The sequence below is a fragment of the Labrus mixtus genome, chromosome 1 (assembly GCF_963584025.1).
Source record: "Labrus mixtus chromosome 1, fLabMix1.1, whole genome shotgun sequence".
Classification (NCBI taxonomy): Eukaryota; Metazoa; Chordata; class Actinopteri; order Labriformes; family Labridae; genus Labrus; species Labrus mixtus.
In genome coordinates, this window is record NC_083612.1 from 19,867,736 (window position 1) to 19,887,831 (window position 20,096).

At 38.4% G+C, this 20,096-nt stretch overlaps 2 protein-coding genes across 7 annotated transcripts in view; one reads left to right on the forward strand and one right to left on the reverse strand.

Annotated features, from left to right (window-relative positions):
- Positions 1-140: 140 nt before the first annotated feature.
- Positions 141-7,564, reverse strand: nucb2a (nucleobindin 2a). Its single transcript, XM_061037277.1, has 13 exons — positions 7,449-7,564; positions 6,988-7,128; positions 5,863-5,970; positions 5,444-5,576; positions 5,240-5,343; positions 3,758-3,943; positions 3,249-3,339; positions 3,115-3,173; positions 2,944-3,036; positions 2,723-2,812; positions 2,443-2,613; positions 2,240-2,300; positions 141-2,157 (listed from the first exon to the last, which is right to left on the reverse strand). Exons 1-13 carry the CDS (start codon positions 7,470-7,472, stop codon positions 1,937-1,939), a joined length of 1,482 nt encoding a protein of 493 aa, XP_060893260.1. The 5' UTR covers positions 7,473-7,564; the 3' UTR covers positions 141-1,936.
- A 4,391-nt stretch (positions 7,565-11,955) lies between these two features.
- Positions 11,956-20,096, forward strand: part of plekha7b (pleckstrin homology domain containing, family A member 7b) — a 65,541-nt gene continuing 57,400 nt past the window's right edge. For all 6 annotated transcript variants that reach the window (XM_061037290.1, XM_061037320.1, XM_061037299.1 and 3 more), the window contains exons 1-3: positions 11,956-12,070; positions 12,172-12,248; positions 12,362-12,419. In XM_061037290.1, coding sequence (XP_060893273.1) covers positions 11,988-12,070; positions 12,172-12,248; positions 12,362-12,419 — 218 coding nt within the window. In that variant the 5' untranslated portion in view covers positions 11,956-11,987. The remainder of the gene's footprint in view (positions 12,071-12,171; positions 12,249-12,361; positions 12,420-20,096) is intronic.

The window sequence follows — 20,096 nt, forward strand, 5'->3', positions numbered from 1 at the left end:
GAACTAACAAGAATTTCAAGTTAAATCACATCAACTACTACTAATTGATTCTGCACATTTATACAAATAAGGTGCTAGTGGTTTATATTTTTCAGTTGAGTTTGATGTCATTCATCAAGGAATCAATCTTTTACACAAACTGAAAGGTCAAACTGCTTTATTGTCTTGATCTGAGGTGAACAGGTCTGTCAAATGTATTTTCTCCAGCAGCAAAGCGACCGCAGAACGCCACCCATAGGTTTTGTGCAAAATATAATGCAGTATTGTCTCATAGGATCGACTTGGCACACAGAAAACAAATCAAATGTTTTATAAAGTAAATCCACAATAAGGCAGACATGTTATTTCACTGGATGCAAATGACGCCTTCTTCAGCAAGGCGAATAGTCTGCCAGCTTGAAGAAACCACAACATATGAAGAAACCTGAAAAGCATAGCAGTTACACAAAAAAAGGTCATTCAGGTGGAAAATATGCCATGCGATTAAGATTTTAAAATAAGCATCAAGTAACACATATCGGGTACTAAATACAAAGATGACAACTGAATACTGAACAAGTGTTGGACTGTTAGACACTTAATATCTGGTTTAGCTTTTACCAACTAAGAGATTTGCCCTTTTTTATGATCAAGTCCTCAAAAGAACCAAACTCATTGAACAAATCCATTAGTTGCTTCAACACTTGACGCAACGACTCCAGAATAAAAGCCTTCACTGTAATTAATACAATTAGCTGCTAAACATCAAAACTGTTTCTATAAACAAATCCAAAATCATGATCAATAATGATCAACTCATAAATAAATGTCACACACACATTTTTGTGCATGAACAACAAAATGGAAAAATCAAAACACCCATCTGACTTTTTAATGTTGCAAAGCAAATCCATCATTCAGACAACCAACTCTCCTCTTCAAGTATCTGAGGGACTTCAGTGGTGAGGAAGTAGGGCAAAATGTTGGAGATAGGAGTGTTCCTTATCTTTCTCTATTTTTAAAAATGTATAACCTTTATTTAATGAAACATTGAAGTCCATGGAGAACAGCTGCTCCAAATACAGCCCATGTCTGTAGTCCTGATCCCAATGTCTTTTTAGGCAGAGCACGCATTTTCTACAGCTGAGAACCTGTAGTAAACAACTGACAGGATATGAAAATCAATACACATCCTTTATAATCAAAGAAATTACAATTTTATTAAATGAATTCTTCACTGGAGAATAAGAACTTTGAGCGGCATGAACTCATGGAGGTGTTTCTGGTTGCAGCTGAATATGACAGAAATACAATTTTGCAGAAATCTCACAGGACCCTTGTAGATAATTTTTAAATGACACTTTGTCTGCATCCAAACTCATATTTGAAAAATGATGCACTAACTAGGAACCTTTTAAAAAAGGGTTCCAGTTAGTGCATCAAAATGCTTTATACTGGTGGTTTTTACTGGTTGTAATTGCTATAGTGCGTCTTTTCAAAAGAACATTGATAAAATGAAACGTATGTTTTACTCCTTACTCCACTTTACGACCTCACACAGGCAGCTTGCATGTCATTTTCAGAGGTTCTGTACTTTTAACAGCAGGTATAGACAGCTCAACAAAAACATACTTTTTGTATTACTGTATTACCAAACATTCTTTTTTTCCATTGCTCATGTAAAGTTTGTGCAGTTCAAAAATGTATGTCCTTGGTTTTTTTGTTTAACTTTTGTTATTATGTTCTGTAATCCAAAGATTACATTTTTTTTTTTTTTTTTAAATCAAACACTGGAATCAGTCAACGGGGATTCCTTTTGAGCTGCTCTCCATCTTAAAGAGTCCTCCAAACCCCCAAGTCATGCTTGTTAAGAGACCTAATACTGGACTGCTCCTCTGCTTGTTGAGGTGGAGCTGCAGCTCCAAGTCTGCTGCTTGGAGGAGTTTAGACAGCACTGTTATGGTACATTATTTCGGCCTTGTGCTGCTTCCTGGTGGCCCGGGGGCAGATCCTGGTGTGTCTGAGGAAGACCTTGCTGGGCTAGGATTTGATTTGGAGGTTTATGATGTTCCAGAGGTGTATCGTGGGCAGCTGGATGTTCAGGTTGATGGGCTTGTTGTTGTTCATGATGTAACTGGTCATCAAATGCATGTATTTCTGGGAGAGCGTTGCCTTCAACTGTAACAAAGAAGCAGTTTTAAATTCTCAGAGGTCTACCAGTAAAATCTAAACTTTTAAAAGAAACAACATGTTCACTTACCGTGAACCTCTGGAGGGGGTTCTACTTTCTGTGATTTCAGCCGCTCCATATGATCAACTGCCTGTAATGTTGGATTTCAATAAAAACATTTTTTTTAAAAGAAGAAGGAAAGACAATTTGCCACATTCACTGTTACAGTAAACCCTCTGTAGTACATCTTGTTGCCATGTAAAATATTTCAAAAAGCAGTGTTCACTTCCTACCTGTTGCAGCTCAACTTTCTGTGCATTAAGCTGGTCCTGTTGTCTCTCCAGCTCATCTCTCTGTTTCTGGAGGTCAACAGCCTTCATGTGGAGGTCCTGTTCCTGCTGAGCAAGATGCTCCTCAAACTCCCTCATCTCCTCGTCTGTGTAAGCCTGATTCTGCTCCAGGGTCTGTTGAACACAAACAGATTTGATGGCATTCATTAAATTATTTTCACAAAATCTTATCAGTTAAACTTTACTCTTAAATTACAAACGTGATGAATATAGTTTGTCTTACCTCCCAGCTATCTGGCTCCAGGAATTCTTTTTTCTTTGTAGCAACTAGGAACTCATCTAAAGAGACCAGCCTGTCTTTGTTAGAATCCACCTTAAGTATGACAAAGAAAGAGTAAAGGACTAAGCATATAATCCATTTTATAATGTACTGACAGTCAAGACAACACACAACATATGGAGGCTCATTTTGTGTGCATATCAAAGCATAGTAACTCACTGTACCTCATTCATAACATGCTCTCTCATTCGTAGCCTCTCTTCCTCCATCTCCACCATATCATCCTCTTCATTGGTGGGGTCATATATTTTTTCCAGCTAAATTCACAAAGATAAACCGTCAGTGAAAAGGCCGATCACTGAAACGTTTTACACTTTCAGATGAGGAGACTATACCTCTTTGGTGAATAATGCCTCCAGTTCCTGTTCATCAAAAAAGCCATCTCCATTGGTATCTGCATCATAAAGAATACATAATTAATGCATTATGCCTTCTTATCCCAACGGTCGCCAGGTGGGAAAGGTCTTACCATGCAGGTTGAAAAAGGTCTTAGGGTCAAAATCTTCAGGGTCCAGGCCATCAGCTTCCTCCCACACCTCCTTCAGTTGGTTCTGGCTACCCTGAAAAAATGAAGCTTAATCATTTTTTTATTATTGCTGGATGAATAACAACTTGTCTCTATCATTTGATAGAAAGGTCCCATAATTTGTAAAAAAAAAAATATAATATACAAATACAAAATACAATAATCTGGACAAAAGATGCAAAATTAAGTGTAACCCAAAAAAGTTGCTGGCTGAAACAAAACACATTAAGAAAGAACGATGATGGGGCGCCCCATGTACGGAAGCTGAAGTCCTCTAAGCAGGCGGCCTGGGTTCGAATCCGAACTGTGGCTCTTTTCCTGCATGTAAGTACCCCCTCTTTCTCTCCCCAATGCCCTATCTCTAAAAAAAAAGCATAAAAAGCCCAAAAATAAACCTTTAAAAAAACAAAGTATAGAGTGTGATGATGACAGCTGTTTGTGCAGCTGCTTACCGGGTGGTTGACTTTAGGATGGTCAGCATGCTTCTTCTTCAACTCCTCATAGTGCTCCTCCTCTTTCTGTCTTTCATTCTCATCGAGTGTTTTCAGGTGCTCCCGCCTGTCGTGCTCTTTCATCATCTCATACCTCTTGAACTCATCGTGTCTCTCTTTGTCGTAGTTCTCCAGATCTTTAGTGGCCTTTAATGCAGGAGAAAAAAAATATTTTCAAGGGCTGGAGATACACCATGATTCAAACCAATAGTTAACATGGTTCATTATCATACTTAATACTAAGGAGACCAATTAATTTACTATTGCCGCTAGCCCATCTGGTAATAGGCTACTGCATGCATGCTGCAAAACAACCAAAGACTGATCATTTGTAAAGTTGTACACCCTACCCAGGCTTCTTCTGTCATTTTGTTTTGGTATCAAAACCAACTTTTGAAGACAGTTCTTGAGATATACTATCTATTGAAGTGGACATTGTCCCTATAATTATTAAGCAACGTCAGTTTATCATTGCTCACACTGATTAGCATCATGTGCTTTTAGAGTGCTCCAACATCTGGTATATCCAGCTCAAGCTTTCTTCTTGCATATGTGTGCTCTGTTCATATATAATTAAATATAAAACATACAGACATCTGTGTTAAAAAGCTAAATATACAGTTCTCAGATAACTCAGTAGTAGTACGACCTCTGCATACAATAGCTTGGACAAAGATAAATACGAATAAGATGTACTCTGGCATCAATGTAAGGACTCTATCTTCAAAAAGGGCTCCAAGCCTTTTCTAGCTTGTTTTTGGTTTAAAAAAAAAAAAAATGACAGAAACAATTGGTTGTTTGAGATGTAGGACAAACATACACTGGGTCAGCTCTTTTTTTTTAGGTTTACATGTCCATTCTGATGCAATACAGCACTGGATCAATCCTGTTACCTTTATGTTTTTTTGTTCAAAACACATTTTTAATGATGAGTGTTTTGAAAGAGATGTTGTTTTTATCCTTTTCATTTACAAACAGAACCGGGCAGGATTTTAAAAACACCTCTGATTATAATACTATCTTCTATGTCATCCTTACCTCTGAGCCTAATACCAACGCACAATAATAGACACCTCTAAAAAAACAATCTGCCTTTCAACATGAGGCACATAAGCATGACTAAGCTTGTCAAATTGTGTATGCACAAAAAATACTTTTTTTTGCTGATAATGAAAAAGCAGGTCACACAGCTTTAGCTGCAGAGGGGAATGCATCTCCTTAAGCCATCAAAGTCTACACCTACAACTGTTAGTTTCTATGTACGGTGCTTTCTTACAAATAAAGCATTATGTGTTCTCCTGTGACGAACTCTCTGCTCTACAACACTCTTCTTTGCACTTTCTGTAACGTGTCTTTTTCCTGCCTTATTTTGCTCCCCAGTTAAAAAGTACAACAGTGTAAATATGTCCTTAATTTAGGTTATAAAGTAACCAAGACATTTACCGATTTGATGAGCCGATCAAGGTCTTCCACTTCAAATGTATGTGGGTTCATGTGGTTCAAGTACTCAAACTGTTTCAGCAGAGCCTGGTGGTCCACAGCTATGTCTAATCAGGGAGTAATTGATGACGTAAAAAAAACATTTATAGATATTTAACACTGCATTTTATTTATTGTGTAATCATGTTTTATCTTTTGGTAACGTACCATTCCCTCCTTCGATATCTTGCTTGGCCTTAATCAGAGTTCGGAGTCGGTTTACCTCCTGCCTCTTCAACTCATCCAGCTTTGTTCGAACATGATGGCTGACAAAGTCCAGTTCTTTGGCCAGCTTGCCTTGCTGCATTTGACATCAACAATGAAGCAGTTAATGCATAGAAGACTTGGTTGGTTGTAGCAGTACATGTAATACATTAAAATGACTTCAGTTTTCACTGTGGTTCTTAAGGGGGAAAATAAACAAGGACTAAAATAAGGAGACAATCTACTCTGTATTGACAGTTGTTTTCTTTGTAGCATTGAAGTAAAAGCCACAGAATAGTTCAAGATAATGATTTACTAATAGTTTACTCAGTGCTGGTAGAAACTTCCTGCTAAAAAGACCAAACAAAAGAAAAGTGGCATACCTTGATGTCCTCCATGTCTGTATTGTGGAGCTTTTCTCTGAAGTGCTGATCTTTCTCTAGAAAATCAATCACTTCTCTGAGGTAGCGGTCGTAGTGGAGTCCAGTATCCTGTCAAATTTAACAAGTAAACTATCACTTTCGTTACACATCTTTAGAACATAATATATAACTCTATTCTTTGAGAGGACTTGCATACTAAATGCAGTGTAAGTTAAAGATACATTATATTTCGCTTCTATAGGATATGTGTCTGCTGGCTGACACAGCAGATCCTCTGACCAGGTGTTAGAGATGGATGGTTTGTCATGAATGCCTATAAACATCATTACTGCCATCTGCTTAATACGATTAGATGAAGATGTGTTCTAGTTTAAGACCACCTACTAATCCCCCAATAGAAAAGGTGCATTTGTATGCATTCTCACTTCAGAACAAAATCTACCAGCCTTACTAAACTAGTAATATATATTAACATGGACACTTTCCAAAGCCACTGACTGGCTGACTGATTGCTCTTTGTAACATAACAATGAGTAAGGTCTTTTACCTGCTTTTTGTAAAGTGTCTCAAGATAACACTTGTTATGAGTTGACGCTATACAAATAAAAATTGATTAATTGATTGACTGACTGACTGACTGCACAAACAATACTACGACATCTGGAGCTGTTGTTGATGATGAAATGGATTTGTGCCATCGTAAATGAAGCATCTCATTTTGTCTGTTTAATTGTAGACATCAGGCCTGCTGTAAATTAGTCAGGATGCCGTTACCCAACGCTCTTTTGTTTACTGCCCTATTGATTAGTTGTTAACAGCTACATCACTACATCACTACGGCATCATCAGCTACCATAGAGTCAAAGCTGAAGTCATTCCTGAATTATTATTGAAGAACCTAAATGAAATGCCAGTCTCATATTAACAAGCATACTACAGTAAGACCTCTTGTACGCCGAAATAAAGTATGCTATACAAGCAGAGAAGAGAAATTTGTGAAGCTGTGCTGATCAAAATGTGGAACTGGTGCACAATTTTGCAAAACGAGAACAAGACAAAAACAATTTCTCTGATTTTTTAGTTTAATCTGCAGAAGTACGTATACAACATTGTGTCTCTTCTTACCACACTAGCTGGGGGCTCTTCTTTTTTCCCCTCTACCTCCTTGACTTTAGTCTTGTCCATACTGATGGGCACTGCCTCCAAACACAGCAGCTGGACCAGCAGCAGGACCGAGCCGGTGGCAAGAGCCCGACCCCAACACATCTGCACATTAGGACAGTGATTATTGTTGGTAAAGTACTAATAAAACATGTAACAGTGTGGGGAAATAAACAACTAAGGTACCCCGGGTGTGCAGTGTTCGTTTTGTGGACATCTTCCCCTCTACAATCAAAGTGTTGTACATCATTGGCTAGCTAATAATATCCTGAGGAAGCTGATAGTTTTAGCTTTAGCACAATGATAGATCTGGCTATGGAGGAAACAACCACCTTAAACCACCTTTCAGAAGCTAAAGTTACATATCCGTGAGTGTAAACTTAATGGCAAAACAACAATAGACTCATGTCAAGTCGTAAACCTACTTTATTATTACTCCTGAATCTCATCTGATCCGCTCTCCTCCCGTCGTTTCCTCTCAGCTGGCGTTGTGTCGGCAGCTAGCTCGCTAGTCAGCACTGTAGGTTGAGTACGTGGTAGCGTTCACCCCATTGGTCGGTTCAGCTTCGCGTCACACGGACTAGTAAAGATGTGGTGCACTGAATCGTACGTGGCGAGATGACGACGGAGCAGGTGGGCGGTTACCTGTTATTTTTGATCGAATCAATTAAAGCAATTTAAAGAGTGAAGGACAGGTCAGAAAACACACGTAATAAGACCAGTTTCCTGCCATGCCCGTCTGACAGTGAGTGCATGTTGTAGTTACCTGTATCAAATAAACAAATAGACATTAGCCTATATAGCCTAGTCCTTTTATTATTCCATTAGAGAGAATACATATTCTGTGGTATTTTTATATCCTACATGAAGTTGCATGTTATGGATGTTTATTTTTCACTTCAACACTAGTTTAAAAAAAAGTAATTCAAATAGTAGGCTATTTATTATCATATTATTATCATACAATAGGGTTATCATTTATATTAATTTGGATTGAGACAGCAAACAGCACAAGTTAAGCTTAATTAGTCCCTGGTAGTATTATTATTGCCTATGGCATGTTATTAGATGCTAGATAGGTTAACAACTTGTGTAAGGGTGAAAGTATAAAGTATAAAGTTGTGTTCACTTTTTGTTTGCAATCTTTGCTCTTTGCTGCTGTAACACTGTAAATGTCCCCATTGTGGGATAAATAAAGGATTATCTTATCTTATCTTATCTTATCTTATAATAAAATGAAATGGAAAAAGCACCTCAAAAATTGTAGGACAATATCAAAATGGTGTAAACACTAAATTTCACTCAACTCTCAGGATGCAGCATTCTGTGATTAATAGGTCCAAATTCACCTCTTCACCTCAGCCCTGCCCATTGTGCTAATGGAAATAATTTTACGCTGAGCCTTATGGCTGTCCTTGCAGATATCTCTCTGTGGCCTCTGCAGCCTGCAAATGCTGCTAAAGACGAGGGCACCTGTGAGTTTTCTAAAGACAGCCAACAAAATTATTTTAATCACTGCAAGTCACTTGAAAGAAGTCAACAATTTCCAATTATTGCTTTTTGCACAAATACCCCAACTTAGTGCTATGTGTTTCTATAAATGATGTTTTTCACTCCTTATCAATTAATTGAATACAATTGGTTATTTGCGCATATTGATGCTCTCTAGTAAGTTCAGGGGCACTGGCTTCTTGCTACAAAAGAGATGGAAAGTTAGTGAACTTAACTGCTTATGTTCAATCACATGACCTGTGGGCAGCTTACAGTAGCAGGTTAAAAACAACCCACACGGTGGCCAATTAATCATTGTTTGGCTGTGGCTGTGGAGTCACAGTGGGTCATCCACTTATCGCAGACTGGACGATTCAATCCCACATGTCAAGAGACCAGGACACTAAGCTCTAGACTGCTGCTGTGTGACTGTGTAACGAGATGCTTATGGTACAGCACTGAAGATCACATAATATAAATGTAGACCTGAGATTGTCTGTTTTACGATGCTGGAGGAAAGGTAATAATTTATGCCTGATTAAGATCAACTAAAACATATTTATTAACCTAGTTGTTCTGTTCATTGACTTTTATTATAAACCGCACATTTTAAGAAGAGATAAACTGTTTTAATGGGATCGCCACTTGTTTCAGCAGCTGCTTGGATGGAGGGCATAAAATTGCTGCAAGAGTTATAAAAACATTGGCGTTCTGCTGGAACTGTGAGAGCTAAAGATCCAAAAAAGACTATTTATGAGGCTTGGCACCTACAGCAAGACAGTGAATCCAATTTTTTTTTTTATCTGGATCAGTTTGCTTCCAACTAAAATATAACATCCCTTCCCTGTAGGTGTCAGTGTGATAGTTCAATGAGCTGGAAGGCAATTAATCACTGTCATAGATCACAACTAAGAGAAAGTGAAAGAAAGCTAGAGCAGATGGGGAAAATCTGACCTTTCTTTTAAATAACAACTATATGATGACAAAATATGCTGGATAATCAACAGGAGGCTAATTTATTAATATTGCTGTGCATTGTGTAGGTGTTCAGGCAATTTTAGGTATGCACACTCATACGTATCCATTACCCTGCTCAGGTTAAGAGACCACTTGGGGAAAAAAAATCCATTTTAGAAAAGACAGTATTGATTTCCTATATGTGGGCATCTGCCTGACAGATTAGGACACAAACTATTCTAAGATGAAGAGATGAAAGACTGAAAAAAAAATCTGAGAATCTTTAATACATTTTCGGCACCTTCGGTAAGCTGTGATTCAGCAGGAGGAGGCTCTCTGAGGAGAAGACAATAACATTGAGTCACCTTGCTGCATTGTGAGCCTCTGGCAGCCGAGAGGCAGGAATCAGCAGCAGCAGAGACCGTACCGCAGAGCTGCACTGGACTGCATCAACTATGTGTGTGTTTGTGTGTAAATTAGAATTAGGAAGTGTGTGTGTGTGTGTGTGTGGTTGTGTGAGAAGTGGGGATGATAATAAATCATAGCAAGGTCAAATAACGGCAATTGTTAGGGGATAAGAAATGATTACACTGCAGTATGTGTGATGTGCTTCATTTTTACTGGTTGCAGAATACACACCTAATTAATTACGCAGCAAATGTCTCCAAATATGAGTAGAGCGATATCAATAAAACAGCTGTAGTATTGATTCATCCAGAAAGTATTCATGTGTCTATGCCTGTTGCAGATCTCTGTTATCTGCTTTACCCTACAATGTGAAACAACGATTGCTAAAAATGCAGCATATAGTATGCATGTGCTCATTCTATATGCTACACATGTATAGCTGCTTGGCATAGACTGATGGTGGTGGAGTGTCTTCTTTAGGTTGTCAATTGAGATAAAAGCCGGTGATTTCATTCAAATGAATCCCATCATCTTAAAACTCATCAAACCATTCTGTGCCTCCTTGTGACATGTAGCAGGTCATTATTTAAAATATGTTTCTCAGCTTATTTATTCTGTTTTAAATTTATTTGGAGCATATACACTTAATTATTCATTCCTTATTCTGAGTCCGATACTTTATGCACTGTAAGAAATGTATTAAAGCAGGGGAAATCCTTTCATTCCTTGTATTCTTCTGTCAAGAGGGTTTGGTGTCTGAGCAGCATCTCACTCCAGTGTTTTTTTTTATTTTTTTTTTAGAGGAAATGTTTTATCTCTCACTGTCTTTGAAGAGCGCTGCCTTAAACCACTGGAGAATGTTAAAACAAAGCCTCCCAAAAGGGAATCACAGATCAAATATTTAGTATGTTGACAGAGGTTTGTTGCTCCATGCTCACTGATGTGAACCCCACAGTAAAACAGTGTTGTCTTTTCAGAGAGGACACATATGCTGTAATCTACACCTGACAGTGATAAAAGACACTTTCCTGTTTACAGCACATTATGTGACTTTGAAATGTGTGATTTTGTATTTATAGAAGAGCGCACGGCATGTCGGAGTGAAACCTTGCTTCTTGTGTCTCATGCTCAGCTAGGTAACCCCTGTGCCAACACTACTGTGACTTTGAACACAAAGCACAAGTGAAATTTATGGGCAGCATTGGTAAATTGGGAAGGTCCGTTTGATGCAGTGTAAGCATTATTGTAATGTGTCATGGTCAGACAGGCCTTCTGTCCTCAAAGCCCGACTGCAATCAAGGTTAAAAACTTCATCTAAAGCTTCCTTCACAATTCATGTTCAGACAGTCACTCATGCATGCTGCCATGCTCTGCTCGAAGTACATGAACATACACACATGCACACACACATAGCTGCTTTACAGAGCCCTTGTAGCACTGAGACACTTTTTATTTACTTGTGATGTGCTTAAGCTTGAAACATGAATTCAGATAAGCAAATGCATAGATTTGTTGGTTGCTTTTTGGTTCTTGACTGTGGTTGTACAGTTGTTTCGTTGTTTAGGAGAATATTATTGCAAAGGCAAGAGATATCTGTATCATCACACAACTTAAAACACTTTGAAGCCTTTGTTTTTGTACATTTGTTTCAAGAACAGAACACGAGTAAAGGAGATTATTTTTGCAATATTGATGTCTGTAATTGTTTTTTGAATAATTGGTCTTTGGTAGGCTAGGTTTTTTTTTGTTGTTGTTTTGTTTTACAATTTTGACCTCATTACTCAATTCAATTAGCACATCCCAGTTGTAATTGAATATTACCTGGATTAAAATAGCCTATAGAAATGCTTTATAACCCAAATATGCCAAAATATTTCAATTAGCTGTCAGACTGACTGCTTCTCGGAAGTAGAAGAAGTGAGGTTTTTTTCTTCAGCTGAAATTACTTAGTCGTGTAAATGGCTTGAGCTGTGGCATTCTTCCCCTTTAAATAAACTATGCAGCCCTAGCGGTGGTGGTATTAACTGGGCTCCCAGGGAAAGTCTGCGGAGAGAGGGAGAGAGGGGGGGGGGACAAGCCAAGCCAAGCCAAGCCGGAGACGAGAGATCATGGCGGCACCTCTCGGACGGGACACCCTACCTGACTACTGGTCATACGGAGTTTGTAGAGATGGCCGGGTCTTCTTTATAAAGTGAGCCGGGTTCAACTACTCTGCGTTTCACTTGGAATTAGTAACGTACGGGTTTTTTTTGTTGCTTTATTTTCTTCCAGTAACAGGTGTCTTTCTTGCAGCGATAAAACTCATAGCACTACTTGGCTACATCCACGCACTGGTGAACCTGTTAACTCGGGACACATGATACGCTCAGGTACGCGACAAAGTAAATCTGATTTGGAGGATACCGAGGGGACATTTCTGTGCTGCAGTGTGTGTGTTCTGTCTGTGGCGGGCTCGCTCAATGTGTTTTTGTTCGTGTTGTAGATTTGCCAAGAGGATGGGAAGAGGGCTTCACGGACGAAGGAGCCAGCTACTTCATCAAGTGAGTGGTGGGCTGGTGGGCATATTTGCGTAGTATGACCGTGCACACTTTGATCCCTTCAGCTATGTGCTGTGTTAAAATGCCTTTCTATTCCTCTCCTTGTCTTTCTTTTACTGTGCAGTGTTGACATGATTCTTTGCACCGAGTTGCAGTCAAATAGTGGCACTCAAACTACATCAAAAGGCTGTACTTTCAACACAACATAAGGTTAGGGTTGACACAGAAACACACCGGCATATGGATTAACACACCGGGGTCCCATCGGATAGGTGAAACCAATTACCTCTGCCTGCATTGAGAATGGAAAGTGGCAGTGCCTAGCAGGACAGGAAGAAGCCTATTAAAATTCTCCTCACATCCTCCTTGCAGGACCTCTACTCTCTCCATTAGATAGGTGTACAGCCTTGTTGTGTGTGAGAGTGTGTGTGTGTGTGTGTGTGTGTGTGTGTGTGTGTGTTCGAGAGACTGTAAAGGTTGCAGGAGAGGGGTGTGACCATGTATTGACAGAGATGTATGGCATGATTGCATTATTGAAGCAGAGAGGACAGCATTTCCAAAGTCACAGACAGCAGTGTGAAGTTATTTTGGATAGATTTTCACATGTCCTTCACACATTAAAATCTGCAGGAATCAAGTTAATGGAAGAGACCACAAAATCAATGGCACACAGACACCACAAGTCTGTTATGTTTAACTCCAGGATTATATGCATTATACCAGGGCTTTAACTAACCATAACTTTCCTAATTGAGTAAACTGCCCATTCTTTTTTTTTTTTTTTTTTTTTACAATTAATTGATTAATATTTTGGTCATTTAACTGTCAAAAGTTGAAGGGGAAAAAAAGCTCACTACAGTTTCTACAGATTTCTGGAGCGATGTCTCCAAGTGATGTCTTTTAATTTCTTAATTTCTGTACTATTATTTCAAAACCTAAGACTTTAATGTTTAGAAATAGAAAAAAAAGGAGCTTATCACATTTAGGAAGCTGCGATAAGAAAATGTTTGACTTCTTTAAACAAATTACTTCTGCATTTGCATATTTTCTTCACAATTTGATTAAATTATTTTACCTTTAAATTAGAAAATTTCAGAAATTCAAGGACACAGTGCAAAAAGTAAATCTTGATGAAAGTCTGATAAGTCAGCATAATCATGAAAAATAGAAAGCCTGTGGGTTTGTTTATGGTTTTGTGGTTTCACCACCAGTCGTCCTGTCATGGATCTTTTAGTTTGCCCCATTTGTTCCAGACAGAGGGCCTGTATGGAGAGGTTTTATACCCCTGCTGTAGCTGCAGTCTCTCTGAGGTCCGAGTTACTAAAGAGAGTAACTCAACAACATGCAGAGCTCTGCAGACACACCTTTGTACCACTGTTTATCCAATTTAGACACTCTTTTTTACAATTAAGCAAAGTCTGCACTCTGAAATAAGCATAAATCGATCAAAGAGGTATTATAATTGTTGATTTGGGAAAAAGAAACCTGCATGGATCACAGAATGCACTGAGCCAAACAAATTAAGGTCCATGCATTGGAGTCTTTGAAAGACATTCCGTCTTCAAAAAATGTAGTCTTTTAAAAAAAGACACATAAAGTGGTTTCAAATAACACATTTTGTAGTGACTGACATTTATATTGTGTGTAGAATGAAGGCATCCTTTGTGTTTCTGTCGTTTACACTCTTTTTCTCGGTATGAAGCAAGAACAATGTTACATTGAATTTATGTGATATATGGTAGCCTAAATGTCAGGGCTGTTAAATCAGCCGACTACTTGTCTCCCAGTTGGACTGGTTGAAGGATCCTGTTTTTGCTCAAGCTCACTGCGTGTTTCTTTGTTTTTGAGGGCTCATTTGTTGGAGTCAAACAGTGGACAGGAACAGCTTATCTAGAGCTCAGCAGGCGTTTCTCCGTGTTGCTCCGGTGCATGAAGGAAAGTCGAATCCGTGATTGTTTTCTTGAGAAGGTGAACTGTAGGGTGATAATTTTCAATCACCTATTTCAGTCAAATTGAGGACATGAGCTTTTCACTATATCTAACTTTAAACTGTTACATATTGATTATGAGATAATGCTTAATTAACGATCACAGTATTTATGCTGTCTATCTGAGCAACCCTGGGTAAATTATACATCAAGGTATGTTGAAAAAAAACACTGATTGATAGTTTTCTTTTTTTCTTTTTTCATACTTGAAACAGTTCAACTATAAAACCCTTCTATATGGGTCATTTACTTTGACAAAATGCTGATTGTTGTACAGCTCAGTGGGGACATTTCTGTTGCAAACATTGATTATTTTCTTGTGATGGAGTGCTGACATTTTCTCATCATGGTTGAGTTTATCTCTGGTGCTTTATTTGATATATTGCAGACCTGGATGATGCCAGGTTTTTGTATGTGTCCCGTGTGTGTGTACGGGGTAATTATAGGAAGTGTGACTTGTGTCGAGATTACCTGGCTTCTCACTCCAGCACTCAGCTAATTAGGCTATGAGTGGATACACAGGCCTTATTAATTTATTATTAAACCCATGTCTTTAAAATGTTTGGCAGATTAAAGGTTAAAAACAGCTCGCTCTCCATGAATATCTGAACAGCTTTGGTGCAAATCGGCTCTGCTTTGTTTATTAATGTAAACAGGCAAACCTCACAGTGAAGACAGCAAAGATGGCTCCTGCTCAACTGTCTAAGTCCTTAAAAAAAATATAAGAAGTTGGACATGGACTCAACTGCTTGGACTGGTGCCCTGTTTTAGACCATTAAGATCATCACAAGTGTTAGTTTTTATGACACTGCTTTCAACCCAGCATTTTAAAACTCATTTACAGGCCCCCTCTTATGCCCCAAGTTTATTTGTATGCTGCAGCAAGTCATGGCTTGTTTACAATTGAGTTTTAAGCACAGAGTCGGTACTTCTGTTTTCAATCCTGCTCCTTTTGTGAGAAACAAACTCAAGCAGGACTGAAGTTGACATGGTGCTGCCCGGACAACGGCCGGTAGATTTGGTTGTGTGTTGATGTTGGTATTTTGATGAGGTGTAGTACAAAGGAAGGATTGTTTGCATGTTGCTGCTTTTGAAAAACTCACATTTATTTAGAACTGGCTGTAGGCCGGCCTAAGAACCTGAACTGTGAGTTTGATGTGGGTAGTGCTTTGTTTTTGGATACTTCAGAGTGAGGGATGAAGCTTTGTTTTATATTTTTAGGAGTTACAAGCAATGGCATTTAGTCAGAATCGTGTTGTTTCAAAAGAAAAGTTTATCTTTAGTTTTAGGTTCACTTTAGTGAAAGTGCTCAAGTGCACTGTCATTAAACTATCAGGGGACTAAATTGGAAAGTGTTGACTAGAGGAGGAGATTGTTTAAAACTATTGAGCAAGGCTTTTGTGCTCCATGGCAGCAAATTGAAATAGAAAATCTCTGCTGTCATACTTCTGGCAGATCTCCAAGGGACTGACCCAATTTTAAAATCATCTTCCAAAACCATTGCATTTCAGTCCCTGCAGATAATATGACTGAGATGAAACAGGTCTACGAGCAGACATGCACTGGTGTCAGGGATGTGTAACAATTAAAGCAAGATATTGGCCGGCAAAAGAAGGTTGAACTCATGAACTTTAAGCAACCCTCATGAGGTAAAAAATTATCTATTTGTCACATATGTCCTGCCTGGAAACACAATTGAAAAGAATGTAAACAATTAGATTCATTATTTTATCATTTATATCATGGTCAGTCAGTGAACAAGGACTAAGTTGGTTAATTAACTTATTGAAATATGATCAATATATGTCATGTTTATGGATCTCAATAAGTCTTCAGGTTAAGTAAAAACTGGGCTCAGTTAAGTTAACCCTTCATCGCAGTACTGGCACTCACTGAGCATAGGGAGTGTGCAATTCTATAGCTTCCTTAGTGAAATGACCCCACTGAGGTACAATGGTGTCCTGTTGAGGACAAAGTTCACATTGTTTAGTGAACTAACAATGCTGTGGGACGATCCAGGAAGAAGTGTTTGATGTAAAAGTCACAGATATGTCACCCAAATCCTTCTGCCCCAGATTCATCTAACTCCGTCAATACTTTCAGTTCACATTTTAACATGTTTTTTCTTCTTGTACTCCTGCTGTTTGTTAAATTTTAGGTCGTGCTTGCATGTTTTTAACTAGCTGAATATTTTTGACTAGGATAGTATGAGTTAATTAACCATGAGGTGTTAGGGGAGTTTTGAAGCACAGCTTTTTAATAGGGGATGGATAAGAAGTTTAGTATCCCTACAGGCCCTTATCTTACGACTGTGTTAATGAAGCTCTGTTTTTCTGCACACACAGCAGATCCATACCTGCTTGCTGACTTCAAAACATCAGTGCCAAAAAAGTTAGGGTACAAATTGGCCCCAAGGACCTTTTCTCTTTTGGGATTTTCATTCTTTTTGACATTAAATATATGTTTGTGTAATTCAGGATCCCTTAATTCTTTAAATACTTAAAAACCATTCACATCTGAGCTGTTTGTCAAAACTGTGTCTCTTTGTCATCTCTCAAACGTCACCTGAAACTGGACATTGACTTTTAAACTTTATAGTGCAGATCTGTGCAGTATCATTCTGTATGAGTCAACAAGACCACGCTAGAATATGAGTTTTACTCACATCACTTTTTGTTTTCTTTCAACCTGTCTTCCTTTGGGCCCAGGCAGGAAGCCTGTTCAAACATTTTCATTTTTGTTCAGAGGCTAAAAATTCCAGAAACTCATCACCAAATGTCCAATGCTCAGACTTTAGACTCAGAATAAGACTTCCACTTTCATTCTTAGGTACTGTAATAAAACTGACAGAGAATCTGCACTGATTTTCAACTTCACCTTTATCTTTCCAAATACAATGTCATGTAATAAAAACGCCTGAAGTTGATGCTGGGGGAAATTTGCTGAAGATGTGTACATCTCTGTGTAAAGCTTGGCTCAGCTCAATCAGTGTTTGTTATGGTATCTGCACCATCATCACAGGTCCACAGTGGCGGGTCTGAGAGCAAGAACAGGCTATGCTATTTAACTTGTACATATAGTCCTAGCCTTTTCAATCTAGCTTCAAACTAAACTACAAAGAGCGAAATGGCATCTTTAAAAGTATGTTGGTCGATGATGTTATGGACAAGTTTATACTTTTCTGTCTTGGATATTTATCTGTTTAGCTGGGAGTAGTCTGCTTTTTTGACCACTATAAAGTAGCAAACACTAAGGAGTCATTGCTTCAACATTTAACATGGACACTGATTGGTTATTCATAAACATTGCATACGTTCTTTTTAACATCCTAATTCACTGACATTATGTACACTGTGTATTTTAGATGAGACAGACTACTGTTAGATATGCTAAGGACCCTTCATGTTTGCTCTAAGTGCTGTGGATGTAGAAGAGCGATGCGTGGAAATCGTTTTCCATGACCTAATACCAATCAGGTAGAGCTGTGTCGCTCCACACAGGAGGACGATCAGGGTGAAAGGATAAGTGAGGCAGCTGTTCACCATTACTGATGAACACTGTAGACCTCTGTGTCATTGATAAATAAATCCATACATCAATTCTGCTGTCTGAAAGAGGGCACATGTACTGTAGGAACTTGGCTCGGATGTTGCAAACAAGAAGGTACAGCTTCTATTTGGTAAGCCAATAGGTTCATACAGTTGGAATGGATACAATGATGGCTCTAGTGAGCAAACACTGAATACTGATTTACATGTCTGTCATATTGTGGCTCATATCTCATCTTGATGACACACTCAGTTTTTCCCTCAGACATTTACACTCCTTCCTTCACTTTTCCCAGTTTATTTGCTGTGCCTGGTTATTATAATAAACTGCTCTGACACACCTTGCAGAATGGTTGCATTAGCCCTACAATTGTCTTACCCTCAAGGGCCAGTTCGCTTGTTGAACATGCTTCAGTAGGACTCCACAGAGTTTTGTAGCAGCCATATCTCTAGATGCCGTGACTTAAGACTGTGATAGCATCACTTTCAGTGAAGTTCATTCACCTTTGAATTGCAACATATCTTAGGATCCACTTTATATAAAAATAACAAAGCAAACATTTTTCAACCAAGGCATAAAACGCTTTAAAAAAAAAAAAAGCTTTACTACGCAAAATAAATACCGGAACATTTTAGCTTAAGAGACAGGAGGTTTCTTGGATCATTGTGTCTTCACTGAGTCTATTCTATGGCTGTAGGGTTTTCATTATGTGTCAAGGTGCATAATGATTTGATTTCATGGATGATTAGAGCACATTATTATAGCACAGACTTGCTTTCTTAGGGGTCAGGATCATAACCTCCTTGCTTCATTATGATTTATTTCTAAATTCAATGGTATTGTCTTACTTGGTAATGTACTCACGTATTTCATGGTACAAAGAATGATATTATTGAGTATTACAAATATGTAATTTGCTAATTTTACTCCAAGGTGGGCCTATATATTTTAATTATGACGAATCAAGGACACTCATCACCAGATCAAGGTTACTATTTTTTCCCCATGATTTTAGGTTAATATAGTGTCTAGGCATGGTATTCCTCTTTTGGCTCAAATATACTGCAGATGCTCCTGTGTGAGGTTGTGTGTAAACACAGTTTAGTCTCTCTCTTCCTCTATACCTTCCCTTAAGCTAGACTGTGACCTTCAGCTGGAAATGGATATTCTGAAATCGTTATGTCATTCTTGACAGGCAAAATCCTAATGGATCAGATTACTCTGTTCATATCTTTGCAAAATAAATAAAAATACTTTGAGGGCATTATTATTGATGGGACAAAAAACTAACCCTAGCCTCCTCTCTCCCTGTATGTTTAAACTGACCGCTGTAGAGAGAAAGTATTTGAAAGAATCTTTGTTGTATTTCTCTCTTTGACCATGTCCCTCTTTATTTAGACTTGGCTGATGGAGTTGGTTAATTAGTTCATTGTCCTTGAATGTCTTACTGTTGCCTCACATTTTTAGTTTTTGACAAACTATCTGCATCTTAGCTTGCTTTGCCTCATTTTAATTCAACTCCTCAATTGTTGCACCTCTCTCCCCAACATTGCACCATGTCGCTGCAGGGAATAGAAGTAGTGAATGAGCAGGCTAAATACATTTCAAGGTGAAAAGAGTATCAACATGATGTATCACTCTTTTGTCAGGTTTTGCATCATCACAAGAATAGCTTTCAAAATACATAATTTTTTTTTTTACAGTCATGAAGAGTGATGGTTTTAGCAGCTCCACTGAACCATTACCAACACTTTATTTCCCTGATACAGACATGCAAAGACACACAACCTTACCTTGAGGCATGCATCATTAATCCATAGTTGTCTCACTCTTGTAGAGTGATTTATGCTGACTGTTGTCGTTATCAGTAGATCCTTGTGTCGTGTTTAAATTGTGTCCAGTTGTTTATGCATCAATCTCCTCTTTGATTGTGAGGTGGTCTCAACTTTCCAGTTGGCCAGAGCATTTTCTAAACAGACATATTTTTGTCTTCATCGTCTTGATTTATAATGAGGCTTGTCACAGTTAAAACAATACATACTGCACAGTACTGTGGGGCCCTACAAATAGAGTCAGAGGTTTAAGCAGCGGACTGAATAGAGACGATGAAAACAAAGACCAGATTGAAAGTCTGGTACAGTGC